At 38.0% G+C, this 22569-nt stretch overlaps 2 protein-coding genes across 3 annotated transcripts in view; both read right to left on the bottom strand.

The window, feature by feature from the left end:
- Window positions 1-21404, bottom strand: part of LOC130906785 (F-box only protein 50-like) — a 35298-nt gene extending 13894 nt beyond the window's left edge. The window contains exons 1-4 of one of the 2 annotated variants that reach the window (XM_057821412.1): window positions 21243-21404; window positions 17068-17166; window positions 7495-7646; window positions 3569-3714 (exon numbers count right to left, since the gene is read on the bottom strand). In XM_057821412.1, the coding sequence (XP_057677395.1) occupies window positions 3569-3710 (142 nt within the window). In that variant the 5' untranslated portion in view covers window positions 3711-3714; window positions 7495-7646; window positions 17068-17166; window positions 21243-21404. The remainder of the gene's footprint in view (window positions 1-3568; window positions 3715-7494; window positions 7647-17067; window positions 17167-21242) is intronic. The other variant, XM_057821411.1, reaches the window with a different exon arrangement.
- LOC130906786 (coxsackievirus and adenovirus receptor homolog) lies at window positions 7653-17053 on the bottom strand. The gene is made up of 2 exons (XM_057821413.1): window positions 16252-17053; window positions 7653-15066 (listed from the first exon to the last, which is right to left on the bottom strand). Exons 1-2 carry the CDS (start codon window positions 16897-16899, stop codon window positions 15034-15036), a joined length of 681 nt encoding a protein of 226 aa, XP_057677396.1. The 5' UTR covers window positions 16900-17053; the 3' UTR covers window positions 7653-15033.
- Window positions 21405-22569: the final 1165 nt, after the last annotated feature.

Below are 22569 nucleotides of genomic sequence, written 5' to 3'. Positions count from 1 at the left end.
TGGAATTTCTCACGTTTCTGCATAAAATCACCATCAAATGTGATCTTATCTTTGTCAAAATCACACAGATGAAAATAAAGTGTCTGCATAAACTAAAACCACCCAAACATTTATAGGTTTTCATATTTTCATGAAGATAGCATGCAAACAATGACAGAAGGGGGTAATATAAGTAAGTGACCCCTCTGCCTAAGGAGACTTAAAGAGCAATTGAAACCAATGATTACCAAACATTTTAAGTCAGGTGTGTGCCCAACCACTGATGAGTGGTTTAAAGCTGCCCTGCCCACTATAAAACACACACCTTGTAAGGAATGTCTTGATGAGAAGCATTGTCTGATGTGCATTATGGCTCGGTCAAAAGAGCTGTCTGAAGACCTGCGAGCAAGGATTGTTGATGTGTATAAAGCTGGGAAAGGATACAAAACCATCTCTAAAAGTCTGGGTGTTCATCAATCGACAGTCAGAGAAGTTGTTCACAAATGGAGAGAGTTTGGCACTGTTGCTACTCTCCTAAGGAGTGGCGGTCCACCAAAGATGACGCCAAGAGTTTAGCGCAGAATACTCAGAGGTAAAAAAGGCATAGTCCAATATCTCTGTGCAAACATCAACTATATGTAAAACTATGGCCAATAATGGTGTTCTTGGGAGGACTCCACGGAGGACGCCACTCCTGTCTAAAAAACATTGTTGCTCGTTTAATAGTTGCAAAAAGGCACTTGGACACTCCACAGAGGTTTTGGCAAAATATTTTGTGGACTGATGAAACCAAATTTTAATTGTTGGGAGTAACACACAACGTCATGTGTGGAGGAAAAATGCAACAGCTCACCAACATCAACACCTAATCCCCACCGTGAAGCATGGTGGAGGGAGCATCATGATGTGGGGCTGTTTTACTGCCTCAGGGCCTGGACAACTTGCAATCATTAATGGAACAATGAATTCAAAAGTTGATCAGGAAGTTTTGAAAACCTGAGGCCATGTGTCAGACAGTTAAAGCTTAAAAGAGGATGGATGCTGCAACAAGAAAATGATCCAGAACACAGAAGTAAATCAACTCCAGAATGGTTTCAGAAGAACAAAATACACGTTCTGGAGTGGCCAAGTCAAAGTCCAGACTAACCCTAACCCCACTGAGATGCTGATGGATGACCTAAGGACAGCAATTCATGCCAGACATCCCAGGAATCTGACTGAACTACAGCAGTTTTGTAGAGAAGAATGGGCCAAGATTAGTCCTGATCGATGTGACCGACTGATCTGCAGCTACAGGTGGGGAGCATATATATATATATTATATATATATATATATATATATATATATTAAATGTGATGCTTCACTTACTTATTTCCCCCCTTCTGTCATTGTTTATATACTAGCCTCATTAAAATATGAAAACCTATAAATGTTTGTGTGGTTTTAGTTAAAGCAGACACTTTTTTCATCCGTGTGATTTTAACAAATATCATATCACATTTGATGGTGATTTTATGCAGAAATGTGCGAAATTCCAAAAGGTTCAGATACTTTTTCATACCACTGTATCCTAAAATGATAAAAGTCATATCGCCGTATAGCAAGATCATCGTTATCGTCAGAGGTGGGTGGTAACGCGTGACATGTACTCCGTTACATTTATTGAGTAATTTTTTTGCGAAAAATGTACTTTTAAGAGTAGTTTTACTAAGCGATAATTCTTACTAGAGTAGATTTGTGAAGAAAAAAATGCTACTCTTACTTCTCTACTTTGGCCTACACAAGAGTCATATATAGTCGTACATTTTTCCTCTTTATCCTACATATTAGATTGATTTTTTTTTTTTGCCAGTGATGCCAAGAGTAGAGAGGTGCCTGGTGTATTACCGGGAAGCTCTGCGGATTTTACCAATGAGATGTCGCAAAAATAATCATGACTTCATTGTACCAATCAGACGCAAGTTTGCCGATCTATCTTCATGCCACCCTGTTCAATCATGTGCTGTCTTTAAAGCACTGTCCAAAATGAGGTATTTGATATAATCGCTACCCTGAACATTAAAGGTGTGTGAAATTTCCGATTCTTAGATTATTTGCGATTTGGCCACTGAAGATTCAAGAACGATTCTCAAACATCCATTTTCCGATGATTTAAATATGCTAAGTAAAGCGGAACTAAAACACAGTCATCGCGGTCTTCTGAACGCAATGAGGAACGGACCGAGAGTAAACATCCACATTCCACAACTCATGCCGCTCGATACCGGCGACAGCCGCTACAAAAAATGCGCAGTTGCTACAAACTACGCCTACATTATGCTACGGTAGATATCACATGTATATAGAACTAGATGTGAAATGACAGACTCCGCAGCGTTAGCACGTGAATCGAGAACTAGATGCGAAATGACAGATTCACCGGCGTTAGTAAATAGCCGGCATCTTAAAGCGGTAGACTTCTCAGGAAGACTTTGTTGTAGCGAACCTTTCCAGTAAACCTAATTAACTTTTTATCTAAAATACTAAACGATGAAAGTTTTAAAACTTTCACATGTCGAAATTGGAAGTAAAATTATGGAATAACAGGAGCAATTTTAGCAACTTTAACAGTTGATTTACAACATTAAATTTTTGAATGTCATTAAATTAATTGAATGTAGTTTAAAGCTGCTGATACAAAATGGGGGCTTGAGTATTTTATTTACTGTTTCGAACTGTTAACTTGATACTGAAATAATAGTTTATTTAAGCCTGAGAGGATTTTTGTACTATTTTTGTGACTAATGTACGAAACATTAAAAGCAGCTGATAGCTACGGTTGTGCATCAATAATCGATTTATAATCGAATCGTAGCCTCTGAATCGTAATCGAATCATGAGGTGACCAAAGATTCCCACCTCTACTCAACATGACTCGAAAGCACTGATTTTAACCTCTCTCACAGTTTTTATTTGGCATGGACCGACCACAGAAAACCTGAGATAAATCCTTTTAATTTCAAAATAGTAATTATGAAGGAACTCTTCACTATTGAAACTCGGACCCGTTTTCTCCACAAGAGGGCAGTCATGCTCTTTGGACGATTAACGCTTAACTGATGTAATTTTTTTTCTCTCGTCAGAATCCAATGATTTTTTCCCCTTCTTTTATTTATTTCTTTGGCGTAACTTTGTGCTCAGAAAAAAATACCACTGATAAGCAGTTACTCACAATGTTACTCAATACTTGAGTATTCTTTTCACCAAATACTTTTTTACTTATACTTGAGTACATTGTTTGGACGACCACTTTTACTTGAATACTATTATTTTGAAGTAATGCTACTTTTACTTGAGTAAACATTTTGGCGACTCTCCCCACCTCTGGTTATCGTGAGCTTTGTATCGCTTATAATATCATATGATGAGATACCGTGAGGTTCCCACCCCTACTGTAAAATGTGTTTCCACCGTGAAGGTGGAGCAGCACAAGTCATAAGTCAAGAAAGATCAAATTAACTTCCAAGCGCTACACTGATGTCCTTAGTGCACATAAGCGCGAGTTTTTTTTTTAAATTTTTTGTTTTTTTAACTATGTTTAAATTGTACCGTGAGGCGAAGGGTTCTTGAGCAGATTTCTTCCAAAAGGTTTGGCTTCATACATGGACTTCCAGTCCAGACCCTCCGGTGCTGGCAGTCCCTGCACACCCCAATCATCTTGGCACCTCTTCTTCCACTCAGCTGCAGTCATTGTTCTGCGAAAGGTGAATGCGGTATTTCAACAAGGAAGTTCTCTGGGACTTTTATGGCCGTGTTAGTGAACACCACACCCATTGTGTTGCATTGTGAGCAAGGCCATGCTCGTGTTATGCAATCTGCTGTCAGGGCTCTTAAAGGCACAGTAAGTTTTTAATTTCTACATGATTTAACTGGAGTGTGGAGACATGAACGCTAATTTACTTGAGGACGACGCCACAGTGACATAGTCAGTCTACAACTGTACTGTAGGCACTTTCGAAAACCCGCCCCCTAGCTGCAAGCCTGCAACGCGGCAGCTGTCTTATTTGAATTATGGGGACTTTTCTATGGGACGCCGTTTGTAAAGCAGCACATGCGGAAAATTACGAAATTTTGTCACATTTAGCGCCACACAGTTTTAAAAATGTGGTGTGAAATGTTTGCAGTGACTTTTTTTTTTGCACGTTTACAACATTATTTAGCAACTTAAATATTTATTTTTAAATGATAAGTATTGGACTTGAATGTCCAGAACTAAATATTTATTTCAATCTTAATTGTAAATCCTAAATTTATATTCTATATATATTTTTAAAATTTATATCCTAAATATACACTCACCGGCCACTTTATTAGGTACACCATGCTAGTAACGGGTTAGACCCCCTTTTGCTTTCAGAACTGCCTCCTCAATTCTTCGTGGCATTGATTCAACAAGGTGCTGGAAGCATTCCTCAGAGAGTTTGGTCCATATTGACATGATAGTATCACACAGTTTGTGCAGATTTGTCGGCTGCACATCCATGATGCGACTCTCCCGTTCCACCACATCCCAAAGATGCTCTATTGGATTGAGATCTGGTGACTGTGGAGGCCATTTGAGTACAGTGAACTCATTGTCATGTTCAAGAAACCAGTCTGAGATGAGTCCAGCTTTACGACACGGCGCATTATTCTGCTGAAAGTAGCCATCAGAAGTTGGGTACATTGTGGTCATAAAGAGATGGACATGGTCAGCAACAATACTCAGGTAGGCTGTGGCGTTCCACTGATGCTCAATTGGTACCAAGGGGCCCAAAGAGTGCCAAGAAAATATTCCTCACACCATTACACCACCACCACCAGCCTGAACCGTTGATACAAGGCAGGATGGATCCATGGTTTCATGTTGTTGACGCCAAATTCTAACCCTACCATCTGAATGTCGCAGCAGAAATCGACTCATCAGACCAGGCAATGTTTTTCCATCTTCTATTGTCCAATTTCGATGAGGTTGTGCAAATTGTAGCCTCAGTTTCCTGTTCTTAGCTGAAAGGAGTGGTACCCGGCGTGGTCTTCTGCTGCTGTAGCCCATCTGCCTCAAAGTTCGACGTACTGTGCGTTCAGAGATGCTCTTCTGCCTACCTTGGTTGTAACTGGTGGTTATTTGAGTCACTGTTGCCTTTCTATCAGCTCGAACCCGTCTGGCCATTCTCCTCTGACCTCGGGCATCAACAAGGCATTTCCGCCCACTGGATATTTTTTCTTTTTCGGACCATTCTCTGTAAACCCGAGAGATGGTTTGCGTGAAAATCCCAGTAGATCAGCAGTTTCTGAAATACTCAGACCAGCACTTCTGGCACCAACAACCATGCCACGTTCAAAGTCACTCAAATTACCTTTCTTCCCCATACTGATGCTTGGTTTGAACTGCAGGAGATTGTCTTAAACCATGTTTACATGCATAAATGCACTGAGTTGCCACCATGTGATTGGCTGACTAGAAATTAAGTGGTAACGAGCAGTTGGACAGGTTTATGTTTACCTAATAAAGTGGCCGGTAAGTGTATATATGAAATTTATATCCGATATATCCTAAATCTGAATTTTATGTTAAATCCTAAATGTATATGTTATATCTAAATACTATATTTAAATCTTAAATCTGGAAACAGCTGAAACTAAATATTTAGCGTAATATGCAAATTCACATGACTGGAGACCGGAAGTAACAAAATAAAAGCTGAAGCAGCTCAGACGGTTTGTTTACGTTGCTTGAAAATGAATAAAACCTACTCAACGGTGGCAGTCGGCTCTTGGACATGATTTATTGTGATAATAACCATATCTAGGTAAAATACACATTTAGGAGAAACCATTTAAGGGGTATTTTGTGCTTTTAGTGTCATTTTTAAGCACGAGCCCTGTGAAGTTACTAAGAATAGCCATGAGGGGTCTCTGTTGGACTGGAGAGTAAGGTTGCCTTTTTTAACTTCAACTGCAAAAATCCCGCGTTTCTCACTGGGAAACGTTTGTATTGCAGTCAGAATATCTCTGCCGATAGTCTCGGGTAAATTTGACTCGCCTGACATATTTTCTTACAGCCCACCCTCGCCTACTGTGAGAAACGCGGGATTTTTACAGTTGAAGTTAGAAAAGGCAACCTTGCTCTCCAGTCCAGTCCAACAGAGACCCCTCGTGGCTATTCTTAGTAACTTTACAGGGCTCGTGCCTAAAAGTGACACTAAAAGCACAAAATACTCCTTAAATGGTTTCTCCTAAATGCAGGGGTGAAAGTGACTAGAATTTCTTGCCGGAACTCCCCGACGTGAAGGTCGGCACGAAGCCAGAAATTTTATTCTTTATTTTTCATTCAAAATTGTATTTTTTCAATGATTTGCAAAATAAAAGAAAACAGCAATAACCCCAATCTCCCTCTCCTAATTTTTATCCCCCCCCCCCCCCCCATTTCCTCACATACTTAATGCCAAATCTCAATTTTAACTAATTTATTTTTCAGACTATAAATCGCACCTGAGTAGAAGTTGCACCAGCCATAGTATGCCCAACGAAAAGGAAAAAAACATTTATGTCGCACTGGAATCTAAGTCGCTTTTGGGGGGAAATTTACCTGATAAAATCCAACACATAGAACAGATATGTCATCTTGAAAGGCAATTTAAAATAAAAATACAATAGAGAAAAACATGATGAATAAGTGTACAGTATGATATATGTTACATGGTGCATGAACAACGAAATGTATACGTGGCCGGTATGTTAATGTAACATAGCTATTAGTTATAGTTATGCAGATAACTATAGCATAAATAACATGCTAACAAGTTTACCAAATCATCAGTGTCACTCCAAAACACCAAAGTAAAATGTGAAATGATATAATGTATTAATAATTTCACAGATACAATGGGGAGAACAAGTATTTGATACACAGTCAATGGAAAAACCCATTGGCAGTGTATCAAATACTTGTTCTCCCCACTGTAAGTTGCTCCTTAGTACAAGTCGCACCCCCAGCCAAACTATGAAAAAAACTGCAATTTACAGTCCCCACAATATGGTAATTAACAGCATAGATTAAAATTGAACTTAATGTAAACATTTACTTAAAAAAAAAAACAACAAATATATAAGTAACATAAGTTTAGAAAAATAAGTACAAATGACATATTATGCAGAGTGAAATGGGAATATATTTTGAAGATCGCGCAAACATTGACTTTTTTAAATCATAGGGAAATGAATAAGTAGCCTAACATAAATAAACAAATATAAGTCCAAAGTGCACATTGACATCTAAGATGTTCTGAACCTCCCCATCAGAGCAAATAAAACTAAATATGATAAATAAGCCTCCTCAACTCTTTCGTTGCACTGAAAGATCTGATCCATTTTATGTTGCTTTGACCTTTTGTTTGTCGCATCAGTTCAACAAGCTTTTTTTTTTTTTTTTTTTTTTTTTTTTTTTTTTTTTGCTGTTCCAGAAAACATGCACATTTGAACCAATCAGAGCTCACCATCTCTGCTGATCACATGTCAGTATGTCAGCCAATTGAACGGATAAATGAGTCCAGGCATTTTGCTGTGCTGCGTGCATTCGCACATTGACGTGTCTCATCATTGCCAGACTCTGATAACTGCAGCAGCTGGGGAAACCACCATGCGGTCCCTGGAATAAAATCAATAATAAATATTGGTGGAAACGGATTATGCAACACAAGCACTTCATTATGCTTGTTGTTAACACTTGCGTATGTAAATCTGATGTTGGTAGATTGTTTTCTTCTTGGAGCTGAAATGCATGTGTGGCAGCTTAGCATTTTTTTTTTTTTAACATAGCGTTTTGACAGTTGCTATCATATTTTCGGAACCAAAGCACCGTGTACCGGAACAGCATTCCAGCCCTGAATCTTATACTGGAACAGCATTCCGGCCCTGAATATAATACCGGAACTGCGTTCCGGCCCTGAATCTTGTACCGGAACTGCATTCCTGACCGTTCTTATTCTTATTCCTTTGAGTATATTGTATTCCTTTGAGTATATTGTCATTCAGCTAAAAAGCCCTTGCAGAGCTGCCTTGGTAACAATTTACAGACCACCGAAGTATAACACAATGTTTTTTGATGAGTTTACCAAAATACTGTCTTCTGTGTGCATGGACTTTGATTGTGTTGTTTTAGTGGGTGACTTTAACATTCATGTTGATAATCCTGAAGAAGGATGTGCTAGAGAGCTTTTAAATATTTTGGATACATTTGGTTTATCTCAGCATGTCACAGTTCCAACACATAACAGAGGGCACATACTGGACTTAATAATATCCAAAGGTCTTAACATCTCTGAGGTCAAAGTGAATGATGTTGCTCTGTCTGATCACTACTGCATTATGTTTAAAATGACCACCCCTGTCCATCCTCTGAAAAGGGAAACAGAGTTTATTAGGAAGCGTTACATAAGTGATAACACATGTGCGTTATTCACACAGGCCTATGCCTCATTATTAACCCCTACAATAGCTCCAGTGGAAGAACTTGTAAATAGTTTCAGTTCCGGTGTGATGACTGTAATGGACACTATTGCCCCGATTAAGACAAAAACTTTGTCAAGAAAGAAGAGGTCACCCTGGAGAAATGCCATACTAGCTATAAAACAAAAGCAAGTTTGTAGACGAGCAGAACGCAGATGGCGAAAAAACAAACTCCTAGTTTTTTATGATATCTACAAAGAGAGTCTTCGCAAATACAACCAGGAACTGAAAAATGCTAGACAATCATATTTTTCAGAGATCATTAGTAGAAACACCAACAATACTCGCACACTATTTTCTGTTGTTGACAAACTGACAAACCCACAAGCATCAATACCTCAGGAATTGGCATCTGAGGTGTCCTGTAATAATTTCGCAGCATTTTTTACACACAAAGTACTAATGATTAGACAGACTGTGTGCAACTCCGGATTAACAAATGTTACACTAAATGCCTCCCAACATGTCCCCCACGTCAATCTTAGACAGTTTAGCCTCTTGGACTATGCCACTTTAACAGAAATTGTGTCGAAACTAAAGCCCACAACATGCTGCCTTGACATCCTTTCTTCAAACTTTTTCAAAACTGTTTTTCATTGCATAGCCCCAGACATACTTCAGATTATAAATACTTCCCTCCAAACAGGAGAGTTTCCTCAGACTTTAAAAACTGCAGTAATAAAACCTCTCCTAAAAAAACCTAATCTGGATGCCTCAACCATTAGTAATTACAGGCCAATATCAAATCTGACATTCCTGGGGAAAATTATCGAAAGGGTTGTGTTTGAACAGATCCAGACTTTTATGATCCAAAACAATCTTTTTGACTCATTTCAGTCTGGATTTCGGCCACAACACAGCACCGAGACCGTGCTTATCAAAGTCCTAAATGATATTCGTCGGAATACCGATGCAGGCAAATCATCTGTTCTGCTACTATTGGATCTCAGCGCCGCATTTGACACGGTTGATCACAACATACTACTCAGCAGATTGGAACAGTGGGTAGGGCTTACTGACACTATTCTTCAGTGGTTCACATCCTATTTACATGATAGGGATTTCTTTGTGTCAATCGGAAATTATCAGTCAGAACGAACCAAATTCACGTGTGGAGTCCCTCAAGGGTCAATTCTTGGACCACTCTTATTTAACATCTATATGCTTCCGTTAGCTCAGATAATGGAACAGTATGACATCTCCTATCACGCCTATGCAGATGACACACAACTGTACATTTCTGTGTCCCCACATGATTATAGTCCCTTAGTCTCCCTGAGTAAATGCATTCATCAAATCAATGAATGGATGTGCCAGAATTTTCTCCAGTTAAATGTGGAGAAAACAGAGGTGATCATTTTTGGGCCAAAAAAGGAAAGGTCAAAGATAAGCAGCCAACTTAGCACAATGTCACTTACAGCTACAAATCAAGTCAGAAACCTTGGCGTAATTATTGACTCAGACCTAAAATTTGATAGCCATCTAAAGTCCGTCACTAAATCCGCTTATTACCACCTAAAAAATATAACCAGAATTAAGGGGCTTCTGACTCAACAAGACATGGAAAAACTTATGCATGCATTCGTTTTCAGCAGATTGGACTACTGCAACGGTATATTTACAGGTCTTGATAAAAAATCAGTCAGGAAGCTGCAGCTAGTACAGGAAGCTGCAGCCAGAGTCCTCACAAATACAAGGAAGCTGGACCACATTACACCGGTTTTGAAATCGCTACACTGGCTTCCAGTGAGTCAAAGGATAGACTATAAAATACTACTGCTCGTCTACAAAACACTTAATGGCCTTGGACCAAAATACATGCTTGACTAGTTAGATTCCTATGAGACATCTAGACCCCTAAGGTCGTCTGGAACGGGTCTTCTGCATGTTCCAAGAACAAGAACCAAGCAGGGTGAGGCAGCATTTAGTTATTATGCTCCTCACCTCTGGAACAAGTTACCCGAACGTCTGAAGTATGCTCAAACCGTTAGCTCCTTTAAATCAGGGCTAAAAACGCTTTTGTTTAGCACTGCATATCCATAACTGTCTATATATTTCAATCTACCTGCCTTCTATTCCTCTTGTGCTTATCTCCATTGCTGATTTCAATGATTATTATTAGTAGTAGTTTTTGCTTTATTTCTATTTTGTTTTATTTTCATTTATTTATTTTTATTCTGTGATCTTTTGTCTTGGTTTTTACGTTGTGTTGATTTAAATGTGATTTTTATGGTTTTCATGTGATGTAAAGCACTTTGAATTGCCTTGTGTTGAATTGTGCTATATAAATAAATTTGCCTTGCCTTGCCTTCTGGCCCACTTTAACCCCTGCCTAAATGTGTATTTTACCTAGATATTGTTATTATCACTATAAATCATGTCCAAGAGCCGACTGCCACCGTTGAGTAGGTTTTGCAGACTGCTTTACAAACGACGCCCCATACTTTTCAAAGTCATATAGATGATGAAAAGTGACATAGATGTGATTTTTAGGTGCTTGGTTGTTGTTTAGATTTTAAATTGTACTGTATATGAAAATTGAAGTTGCTATGAAGAGGCCTTATACATACCTGTCATCCCGAGGCCGTTGGCAATCTTACAAATAGTGAGATATGGCCTTACAAATTATATAGCGTGCAATATGAAACAAAAATAAAACTCAATTTTTAAAATATGAATTTATTGATAATATTGTCACATATAACCTGGTGCAATCAAAGAACAATCAATATCTTCAGCTACATCATGATTACTAATATTTAACAGTGACTTTTGTTATAATGGTATGTAGCACTTTAGGCAATTTCTATCTTGTCTTTTGATGACTGCACTTCATGGCACTTCACCTCCAATTCAGTTTGACTTGAAGGTAGTTTGTTAGTGTGTCCAATTATAAATTAAAAAGGTAAATTGATAAAATTAAGTGCAATCTGCAATCTTTGAGTCAGGGAACATTTCTCTTGGTAATTCTGAGAAGTGATTAGCAATAGTTGCAGGCAAATTGTGTTCCGCAACAAATTGGGAGAATAAGATATCCGGTTTAATCACAGCATAGCTTTTCATTCTGCAGACTGTTGTTAGTTTTACTTTAAAAAAGTAATTTATTAGTTAGAAATTACTTCTACCAAAAAGTGAGTTAATAACTCAGTTACCTCAATGTGAGAGTAATTAGTGACTTGGCAAATTAACTATTGTTACCTTTCATGTTTTTTTCCATTCAAAAAAACAAACACATAGTAACCTTTGCAATGTTTGGAGGTCATTTAATGTTGTGAATCAACTGTTAAAGTTGTTAAAATTGCTCCCGTTTTTGCATGAGTTCCCTTCTGTCTACTTTCGACATGTGAAAGTTTGTTTCACATGAAAAACTTTTTCATTTAAAGATAGATTCAAGTCAAGATTTTGCCGATTTAGCAGTATTTTAGATAAAAAGTTACTCAGGTTCGCTAAAAAGGTTCACTACAACAGAGCCTTTCTGAGAAGTCTACTGCTTTAAGATGGCGGCTGTTTACTAACGCCGCCGAGTGTGTCATTTCGCATATTGTTCTATATGCATGATACAGCTAGTGTAGCATCAAGTGGGGGTAGATTGTAGGCTGTCGGCTACAGTCAGGAAATATTGGAGCCACCTAGCCTAGCATCGCTATTGCAACAGTGTCACAACACTCTTCCTTCCCACTCCTGCGTCATTCAACCAACATAGTAACGCATAGTAACGCACATTGTCTCGTTGCCGAAACGGTGACAAAATCCGAACGGAGGAAAAAAAAACGTAATGCACGAAAAACATACAGATTTTGAACGTACGCCCTACACATTTAAAAATCAGTGCTCACTTGTACAAATTACGCCAAAACCATACAACTTGACAGGTGTGGCTCTAAAACTGACCATAAATGCTCAATAATGTTGAGGTCTGGAGATTGTGCCGGCAATACGAGATGCTGAACTTCACTTGAATGTTCCTCATGCCATTCTTTAACTTGCCTGGCACAGCCAGACTGTTCTCCCTCTATTTTTCAAACACTGTGAGAACAGTCTGGAACCCAGCTCCTTAATGGTCTCTCGAGCCGAACGAGATCATCCGTCCAATCAGATTCGATAATTTGTGTGACATCGTCTTAATGAGCAACGTCACTGTTGTGTGTCGGAAGTCGTCTCTACAACAACACAGATGGGGAACTAAAGAGCCGAGAATATGTTCCAATCCGCGGTGAAATCAGTTTTAAATGACCAAAAACACATCGACACAAGTCATTGACAACAGTCTGTCTCGCGCTAGCCATGTTAAATAAACTTCTCCATTCTTTGCTCGCGCTAGTTTGTCGTTTTACCAACGTCACCTCTGCGCATCGCTGATTGGTCCACCCCACTGTCTGTTTGCTATGGCTTGCTCCGCCCTGGAAATTGGATCCGCTCAACGGTCGCCAGAACAGCGGTGAGTCTGGTGTACCGGGCTATTCTTTAACAATTATGTTCAATGGTTATGATGCCAAAATGGTAGGTGTCTCCATTATTTTGTCCAACCCCTGTAGATAAAGCAGTTGTTCTTAACCTGGGTTTGATTGAACCCCAAGGGTTCGGTGAGTAAGTCTAAGAGGTTCGGCGAAGGTAAAGAAACTCGTATGTTGTTTAAAAGTGGCTTTTTAGACCAGGTTTTGGACTGATTTGCTCCAATTTACAGTTTTAATCAATTTCTTTTAACTGCTAGTCCTCGATCTGATGGAGGAGGAACTGGTTTGCTCAGTGGAAGGTTGACTCGCAAAGGGTATGACCGTATGAGGGAATACAACAGACCAATGGCCAGCTTGGTTTCAAATTTTGACCTGTTTATAAAAGGTGCTGTCAAAATGAGAAGAATTTTGAACCCGAACTTGCTAAATTATTAGCTTGCTTGCTAAGATAGAGTATATCGGTTTTTAATTTGAAAAAAATTGCTTTATTATCTAATTCCAAAGGGTTCGGTGAACCCACATGTGTAACTTGTGGGGTTCAGGACCTTTAATAAGGTTAAGAACAACGGAGATGAGTTTTGAAATCCATTCTATTCTATTGACCGCTATGAATTATCTAAATGGCACAAAATTGCACTTAAATGGTCCTTACATATTTTAAATGGTCCTTACATATTTATCTTTCATATTTGTATGTTATTTAGATTTGTTTTGAACTTAAAATGTTTTAAGCAGAAAATGTGCTTGTCCCCGCCACTCGGAGCCAAATGGCGTGCTCATTGGGTTTCAAAATTTTATTCATTCTAGCCCCATTGTTTTCAAAAAGTACTTAGAAATTGCAAAGTAGACTTCATGACAATATGATTAATATTTTTTCCTGTATAAAGCGTAATTACAAAGAAAAAAAATTAAAGGGTTTTCTCTGTGAGACAAATAATGCAGCCATTCCCTTTGACATTTGAATTTATTTTAACTTTCATTTCAGTGAGAAAAAAATCAAAACATAAGACATTATGCATTGAAAATTTGATTGAAAAAGAATTAAAAAATAAAATTGACTGAGACATAGTTTAACATTCCTAGTCCGCTATCACTCATCCTTATTTGGATAACAAACATTAATGTGCTTTTCATTGTGTCAATGGTCCAATTATTAGTGCACTTTCCCACCATAACTGTCTATTTGGATTTTTTTAAATCAAATAAAGAGACATCATTGTGTCAGTGAGCATGTTAGAAATCAAGCAATAACTTGTGAAAAATATTACTGTACTTCTAAATTTATGCCCAAGTGCCTACTATATGATTGGTTGAGGAGTAATGTGCTCATGCAAAAGTGTCGCGAACGTATCTGACCACCTGAACACATCTTGCACATGTTAAACTGTTAATACATATCTTTAATAGTTGATTTGTGTCGGCAAAACAATTGCAACTAGGCATTTTTAAAGAATCACATTTGATTTGACATATTGTTAAAAGTTAACATTACCAGCAATGGATGCACATTTCCATTTGAAAAAGGTTATACTGTATTATTAATATATCTAGTAGTGTTATTAGCATGTAGCTACAAGTTGTGTTTGGGTGGTCAGTTTAATCAGGCACTTATACATGAGCACATTACAATTCCTTAGCTTATCATACAGTATATCTTGAATAGTTAGAACCCTGAACTGTTTGTACATCTGAACAGTTTTTGTACCTACACCGGTCCGAGAAAGCAAATTCGCTGAAGGGAGGCGGGCAAGAACAACATTCGGGGTTTTGACAGTCTTCAAATCTGAATTGGGGCAGTACTCAGTCTGATGACGTATAATGTGCCACAAAATCAAAATTTCCCAAAATCAATGGGAAGTGCCTTGAAATATGAAGGACGTGCAAAATCAACAGAAATTGACTCGAAATCAAAGGGTAACAACCTAGAAATTCCCCCAAATAAACAGAACGTGTCCCAAAATTCACACAAGTTTAATGAAAACCAAGAAAGTATTAAATTTTCTCCAGAATCGTAATTTTCCAGAATTGAAGCTCAAACTCTTCAGTCTTGAAGGAAGCAAAATGGCGCTGTGATCAAACAGACATGGTGACGTTCTGGTCTTTGGCCTGTACAATACAGAGGAGGTCATTATTTGGACTAGTTATTAGGAGTGTAACAATATTTGTAGTCATCCTGTATCATCACTGTATGGGGAATCACGGTTCAGTGCTAGCAGTCAGACAGTGAATACTGTACGTTTAAGTTTAAAAAAAAAAAAATGCATGTCGGAGTTACTCCTTTTCCAATCTAGGGGGCGGTAGAGGTAATGCACCTAAACCAACAACCGATTTCATAGTGGTTATCACTGATCACAACTAGGAAAGTTATGACGACTGTACAGGGAGAACGATCAAATGCATAACACTATTTGAAGTGCATTTATTTTTTGTTTATTTTGCTTCCCTTGAACTATTTTCACTTATTTTATTGTAGCCAACATAAAAATATATCTTATTTGGGAGTGTATGTTCAATGGAAATAGTTTACAGTTAACTGTGTGTTGAAAAACTGAACAACATTGAAAATGGTAATATTTTGATAAAAAAATGACGAGTGCTACCTGACTGTTACCTCAGTCTATCCCAAAAAAGGGTGTGTTGTCTACTTTTGCATCTAAACTGTGAATTTAAGAATGTTCGAACCATTGAAAAACAAATTCACAAGTTTGATGTTTTCTCCTATTTATTTTCCACTTAAATAAGAACTTTTTTTTTTTTAGCTAAAAGAACAAACTTTAAATTTCAAATACTGTGATTAAAAAAAAGCCTTTTTGTTTTTTGTTGGACCGAACCGTAACCCCCGTACTGGGGTACGTACAGAACCGTGACTTGTGTGTAATGAGACACCCCTATATTTATGTGAATAGTTGTATCGAGTTCATTTTGTCTGGACTTATAAATTAGTTGATTTTTTTTTTTTCGTTTATCACTGACAATTGTTTTAGGTTGTTTTATTTACCTGAGATGTTTCAGCAACTGCAGCCGCCTTCATCAGAGTGTCACTGGTGTTGCTGTGACGTGTCTGTATCAACTGATGGATCACTTTATCAAGTGATCGGTGATAGCTGACTTGTGGTGTTCCTGTTGTGCTGATAAAGAGTGGTCACACCAACACCAGTGACATTTTGATGAAGGCGGAAGTAGTCACTGAAACATGTCAGGTAAATAAAATAACCTAAAACAATTGTCTGTGATAAAGGTAAAAAATCAACTATTTATGTGAATGTTTTCTCTGATGTGCATGTTCCTCACCTTGTAGAGCAAAGATGGTGCCTTCTCTTCATTTTTTAAAACCCATTGGGGAGCAGTTGACACATCATCCACTATTTCGTTGGCCGAATCCTGCCTTTTAGTTTCCTTACGGCAGCACAAACAGCCAACGGTGATGATGGTAACAAGGATGACGAGGACCACCGTAAAGGAGATTGCTATCAGCTGTGCGGAGGACTCATTGGCTTCTGGCGTTTCCGGACAGGGGAGGACGAGCTCACAACTTTTGCTACCAACCAAGCTCTCCACCGTGCAACGGTACCTTCCACAGTCCCGCTCGGTGATATTGCTTATATGCAAGGTGCCTCTCACGGTGTCCACCACGGCATTGGCGGGGAGGACCTGGTTTCCGCAGATCTTCGCCCAGGTGTACGTCAGAGGGGATTCGCCACGTAAGGATGAGCACGTGAGCGTCACGTCATTGCCGTGGGCCAATTCCCCTTGCAAGTTGCACATTGGTTGACTGGGCCCCTCCATGACCCTCAGGGTCATCATCTTCTTGTCAAATTCAGGTAATTTCTTCACATGGCAAAAGTAATTCATCGCGTCTGAGCGGGTGACTTTGCTGATGGTGATGGAAGCATCTCCGTTTTGGGGATCGCGCTCCACGAAACTGACCCTGCCCTTCATCGGTTTATAAAGATCGGAGTACAACTGGTTCTGGTGAACCAAATGATGGGCGGTTGGTTGTCATCGTTGGAGGCGATAAGCCATTCGATTTCTATGTACTGCGCGGTATCCAGAGTGTGATTGTACTGGCAAACCATTGTGACAGCGGAGCCTTCAGCAGCGAAGTACCTTTGTGTCTTCACCTGGATTTCCAGGGCCGCGCAGCTCAACACTCCTATCAGGACAAAAGGCCACAGGAGGCGCCACACCATCATCACCATTTGCATGCTGACAAAAAAAAAAACACAGTCACATCTAAGGCAGTTGTATCATCAAATGCGTCATTCAGAGTTATGTTTTAAGGTTGCCATCAAACATACTGATGCTGTTCATTTTATGAAGGGACCAATTGCAAACTTAATTGGTGATTAATCGACTCATACAAATAACACGTTATTTATTGTTCTATTGCTCTGGGCTTAAAATTCGAGCTGCAAAATTGCACTGTGAATACTATGTAATGGTATGCTAAAGCTAACGATATACAGTACTTTCATCAAGGACTAAACAAAAAAATACGATTTTTTTCAGTTTAAAAAAAAAGTGTTAAGGAATATGAAAAATAAAATATTTACTGTTTTATCAAATTTTTTTTAACCCTCTGGTGCATCGTGGTGGCTACAGCACACACCTATTGAAACGGAGCTTTAACGCATTGGTTTCTATGGTTTAACTGCATATCAACCTCAAGAGTGCTCTCTTCTGCCATACTAATTTGAGGTCAGTTCAGTGGTCAATCAAAGATAACCTGCCACCCTTGTTGACAACAACCAACATATCCTGTCATTACTTCTATGCCCGATGAGCTACAGTAGTAAAAAAAAAAAAAAAAAAAAATACTGTATCTATATATATCTATATATATATATATTAAATGACATACATTAACATCTTGGGAAAGATAATATCTGTTTGGAATATGAAATATTTTAATTAGCTGTAGTTGCATTACTATATGCATTTTATCTTAGCTGTAGTTTGCATTACTGTGTGCATTTTATCTTATTTTGTAAACTTCAAAAGCAGCAAAGAAGAAGTCAAGTTACAGGAAATTCCATCCAGCTTCAGTGATGATGACTGTAGTGACAACATTGATGTTTAGAGGCTGCCAGAAAACAACAGACATTGGTGCTTAGGTGTAGGAGTCACAGTTTTCTTATTCAGGCCTATACATTGTGCTTATAGTGTTGAAATTTCCCCCAAATCATTGAAATGTTTAACAAAGCATAAAAGGGATCAAAGGTTTCTATATTCACAATAGAACACAAGTTAATTAATTTTTTTTATAGTAAATGTACTCTGCTTAATGTTGCGTGTGCAGTTGCATATGATCCAATGGATTGGACATGTCTGTAGCTTCATGAGAAAAAAAAACATATTTTTGAAAATTAAGGAATTGAACATTATTTTCATGTCATAAGAAGAATAAAAACACTTCTGAAAAAATCTTGATCAAGGCTTTTATAATTCATGCATCAGAGCGTTAAAGATGAAATAAATACAGTATTTTTAAAGAACTTATTTTGAAATGGAAGTATGCTGACTAAAGTTGGGAGGAGATACTATTTAACCATGCAATTGTATTAGTATTCCAAAATAAAAGCAAGTGTTGGTCCCATTTTTATTCATCACTAAGACAAGTCAACTGCTTTCACTGTGGACTATACAAATCAGAATTTATTTCTGCAAATATACAATTAAAAATAAGTTTTGAATATGGATTCTTTTAATATATACCATAATTTTCGCACTATAAGGCGCACCTGACTATAAGCTGCCACTCTCCAAATTTGAAATCATAGTTATGCTGCATTGGACTATAAACCGCAGCTGTCCTCACTGTATTATAAGTGTCTGTCGTAAGACCAAATGAGCCACCATGAAGCTTTAAACAAATTGGCTGCAAAACTTAATTGCTTCAAGAAGCTTCATTTGTCCATAACTGCTCCCTTGACAGACAGTCACCCTCTGCTGCCACCTGCTGTCAGTACTGTTGTTGTCCAACATGCCTCCTAGCATGCATTGCAGAACTACAGATGTAAATAGTAGGGCTGTCAAAATTATCGCGTTAACGCGCGGTAATTAATTTTTTAAATTAATCACGTTAAAATATTTGACGCAATTAACGCACATGTCCCACTCAGAAAGTATTCTGCCTTTTGGTAAGTTTTACAGCAAGGCTTTTTGCGCTGTCCAACAGCGAACTCTTGTGGTCGCTTTGCGACATGGTTTATTATTTTTTTTTCTTTTCTTTCTTCATTATGACCGCACGACGTCTCGGGCTGATAATGTTGTGCTTATATGATCCTTGGACAAGATTTGTCCGTAAGTATGGTTGCTGTAAAGAATGTACATATTATGTTAGTAAGCGAAATGTTATATTTTTTGTATGAGACGCTTTTTGTTTATGTTTAGTGAACCTGTATAGCGTGCTAAGCTAACGTTGTTGCTAATGCAGTGCTTGTGTACTTTTATTTTGTAGTTTTACGATGGTCTAAAGAGGACAATGGTTTGAGGCCATTTTATTAATAAATCAGATGAAAAAGGAAGAAGTCTAATTATTAAGGCGTCGTTCACTAGCTGTCTAGCTTTGGAAAAAGTAGACGCTTCGGAGTGAGGACAGCATAGACAGACTTAAATGACAGTAGAGTGAAATGCCCACTACAGTCCTTATGTACCGTATGTTGAATGTATATATCCATCTTGTGTCTTATCTTTTCATTCCAACAATTTATTTTACAGAATATACATATAAATTACAGAAAAATATGGCATATTTTATAGATGGTTTGAATTGCGATTAATTGCGATTAATTACGATTAATTGATTTTTAAGCTGTAATTAACTCGATTAAAAATTTTAATCGTTTGACAGCCCTAGTAAATAGCAATTAAAATTCATGTTCTGTCCTAATTATTCCTTCAGTTCATGTTCCAGTTGATTCATTAATTGCTAGTTATGCTATTTTGTAACACTTTATTTGACAGCGGCGCCAAAAGACTGTGTCATTAGAAAATCATAATTATGAAATGACACTGTCATGAGTATTAATAAATGCCAGATGTCATTTAGTGTTATCCGGCGAATTATCTCAACTTTTGAATGGATGTAAAAGATCAGAGCTGGACATAAATGGAGTTAGTGACATAATTTGCCAGATGAAACTAAATGACATCTGTCATAAGCAATCAGTAATGCCCATGATAGTGTCATGTCATAATTATGAGTCTTATGGCAGTCTTACGATGCCACAGTCAAATAAAGTGTTACCTATTAACCCCAATAAATCAACAAATAAGCCGCACTGGACTATAAACCGCAGGATTCAAAATGAAGGAAAAAAGGAGCGGCTTATAGGCTGAAATTTACGGTATATATAATGAATATATGATATATAATTAGAGAACATTTAATCGTTACCTTTTATACACAATAAGTTTTGTGTTTTACCCATTTGTTCTATATATTTTAAATAATTAAATGTTACTATGAAGAGGCCCTAAAAAAGAGGATTTGCTCCATTTGGAGGACAACAATGTATAAACGATTCATCAACTTGCAACATTACAATTCATTTAACCATCGATTAGACTTCAATTAACATATTATCTTATTTTCCGGACTATAACGTGCAATGAAAATTTCCCTCCTCCCCAAAATTGGTAACGTGCCTTTTTTGTATAAAGTCGATTTTTTTGTAGCATGACAACAATTAAATCATTACAATGTTAAAAAATGTTACAATATGACTAATGCAGTACATTAATGCGGTGCGCCTTATGTATGGAAATAACCGTGCTCATTGATGGTGTGCTTTCAAGTCCGAAAAAGTCGGTTAATCGAGGCCGCGTTCATGCTGCGAGATCAAAGATGTCACCATCATGGGGTGTCCCACGTCGGTTAACAAACAAAGTCAACAAAGTGTGCTTTGATCTTTTGCAAGTAATTGACATGTTTGATAAAAATATCCTGAAAAGGTTGTTGTATTTCTGTTGTAATTCAACTTAAAAGGTGAATTAAGAATGATTCAAATGCTAATCAGTGCATTTTTTGCCTCAATAAAATTTGTTGGATTCATCTTTAATGTTAAAGTACCAAAACGAAACAACTTTTTACTTGACATTATAAGTTTTTGAGCACTACTGTACTAATACGCAAGACTAGCAGTGAATGATCATTTTTCTGTGCCGTTGATGGTGATAAAACGCGAATAGCGGCCAAATTTTTCATCAGACCTGCTCTTTGAAAACTCTAGTGCCGATGTCCCGTAAGCACAACAGGACTAATAATTTCATTTTCTTACCTGTTCAACTTTTGCGAATAAGAATGCTTCTCCGAGTTCACAGCACAGGACCTCGATGTTCAGGCAGGCAGCAATAATGATGCATATTGCAAAGATCAAAAAGATGATGATGAGGATGATGAAGATGATAGGCACACATGGGTTGTAAACATGTAGCTCGTGGACCAAAACTGGCACTTTGAGGTTCACAATCCTATTTCCCGGAACTGTGCAATTTTTGAATGATCTTCTGGACATCTATTGCTGCTAAAAATTGCGTCATTTGACAAAAAAAATGGAAATTCAAATAATGCAACAATAGTTAGCTGGGATGGGCTCCAGCAACTCCGCGACCCTCGTGAGGAAAAGCGGCATGGAAAATGAATGAATGAATGAATATATTTACATGATTAAAATCAAATGAAAATTTTACAGGACATGAACATTCGTTCATTCGCAGAAATCCCTCCCACTTCAAACGCATTTGACGTCCATGGCTGTCGGTGGAAGCCAATGCCAGGCAATGCGTAAATTTTGGGGCATTTCACGTCATTTCCTGTTGATTTTCGGTCACTTCATTTTCCTTTTGTGGTATTCACGGGTCACCTCCTATTGATTTTGGGGCATTTACAGCCCACTTCCTGTTGATTTTGGCTGAATGAAATGACTCAAGAATGCCCTCAAATTAATAGAAAGTGACTCAAGAGGAGTTGACATTTAAATGCCCTTAAAGGAACAGGGAGTGACTTGTATATGCTCATAAAAGACTTTGCTCTGAACGCTCTGGTTTCAGTACCTAAGTATTCATTTTCCGCATGATCCGGCACACTAGCAAACAAAAACGTTAAAACTAGCCTGAATACAGAATTAGTGATGATCTTGTCTCAATTCACTCAGAAAGGGACTCACTATGTGTTAAATATTTGCCTGTTTAAATGAAGGAAGCCATAGAAGCCACTGTGTCTCATAAGAACTGGTGGATGCACAACTTTATTGTATTTTGTTTTCTATGTACCGCTGACATGGCTAGTTGAATGAACTTGGTGGAGGGACAGTGGCAGACTAGTGACATCTTAGCCTCATAGCTCACAGCCAGGGACATTGGACACCTGCCATGCACCCTAGAGTTTCTACACCTAATAGATGTTACATACCATTGCATTTCAGCTGCTTGATAATATATGCGGTAATCCACTAGAAGCAGATGAGCAGCCATGTTGACACAAAAAGAGACAAACAATTAATGAAAAGGAACATCCCCCTAATGACAAACAGAGGTATGAAAAAGTATCGGAACCTTTTAGAATTTCTCACATTTCTGCATAAAATCACTATCAAATGTGATCTG

Source organism: Corythoichthys intestinalis, chromosome 18 (assembly GCF_030265065.1).
Source record: "Corythoichthys intestinalis isolate RoL2023-P3 chromosome 18, ASM3026506v1, whole genome shotgun sequence".
NCBI classification, from domain to species: domain Eukaryota; kingdom Metazoa; phylum Chordata; class Actinopteri; order Syngnathiformes; family Syngnathidae; genus Corythoichthys; species Corythoichthys intestinalis.
This window is presented reverse-complemented; position numbering and strand designations above follow the sequence as displayed.

Excerpts from the sequence above, each read along its gene's own strand:
- LOC130906786 (XM_057821413.1), bottom strand. The coding sequence starts at position 16,899 with ATGAAGGGCAGGGTCAGTTTCGTGGAGCGCGATCCCCAAAACGGAGAT. Across the intron at positions 15,067-16,251 it reads CACCATCTTTGCTCTACAAG|GCCAAAGACCAGAACGTCAC; the intron begins GTGAGGAACATG and ends TGTATTGTACAG.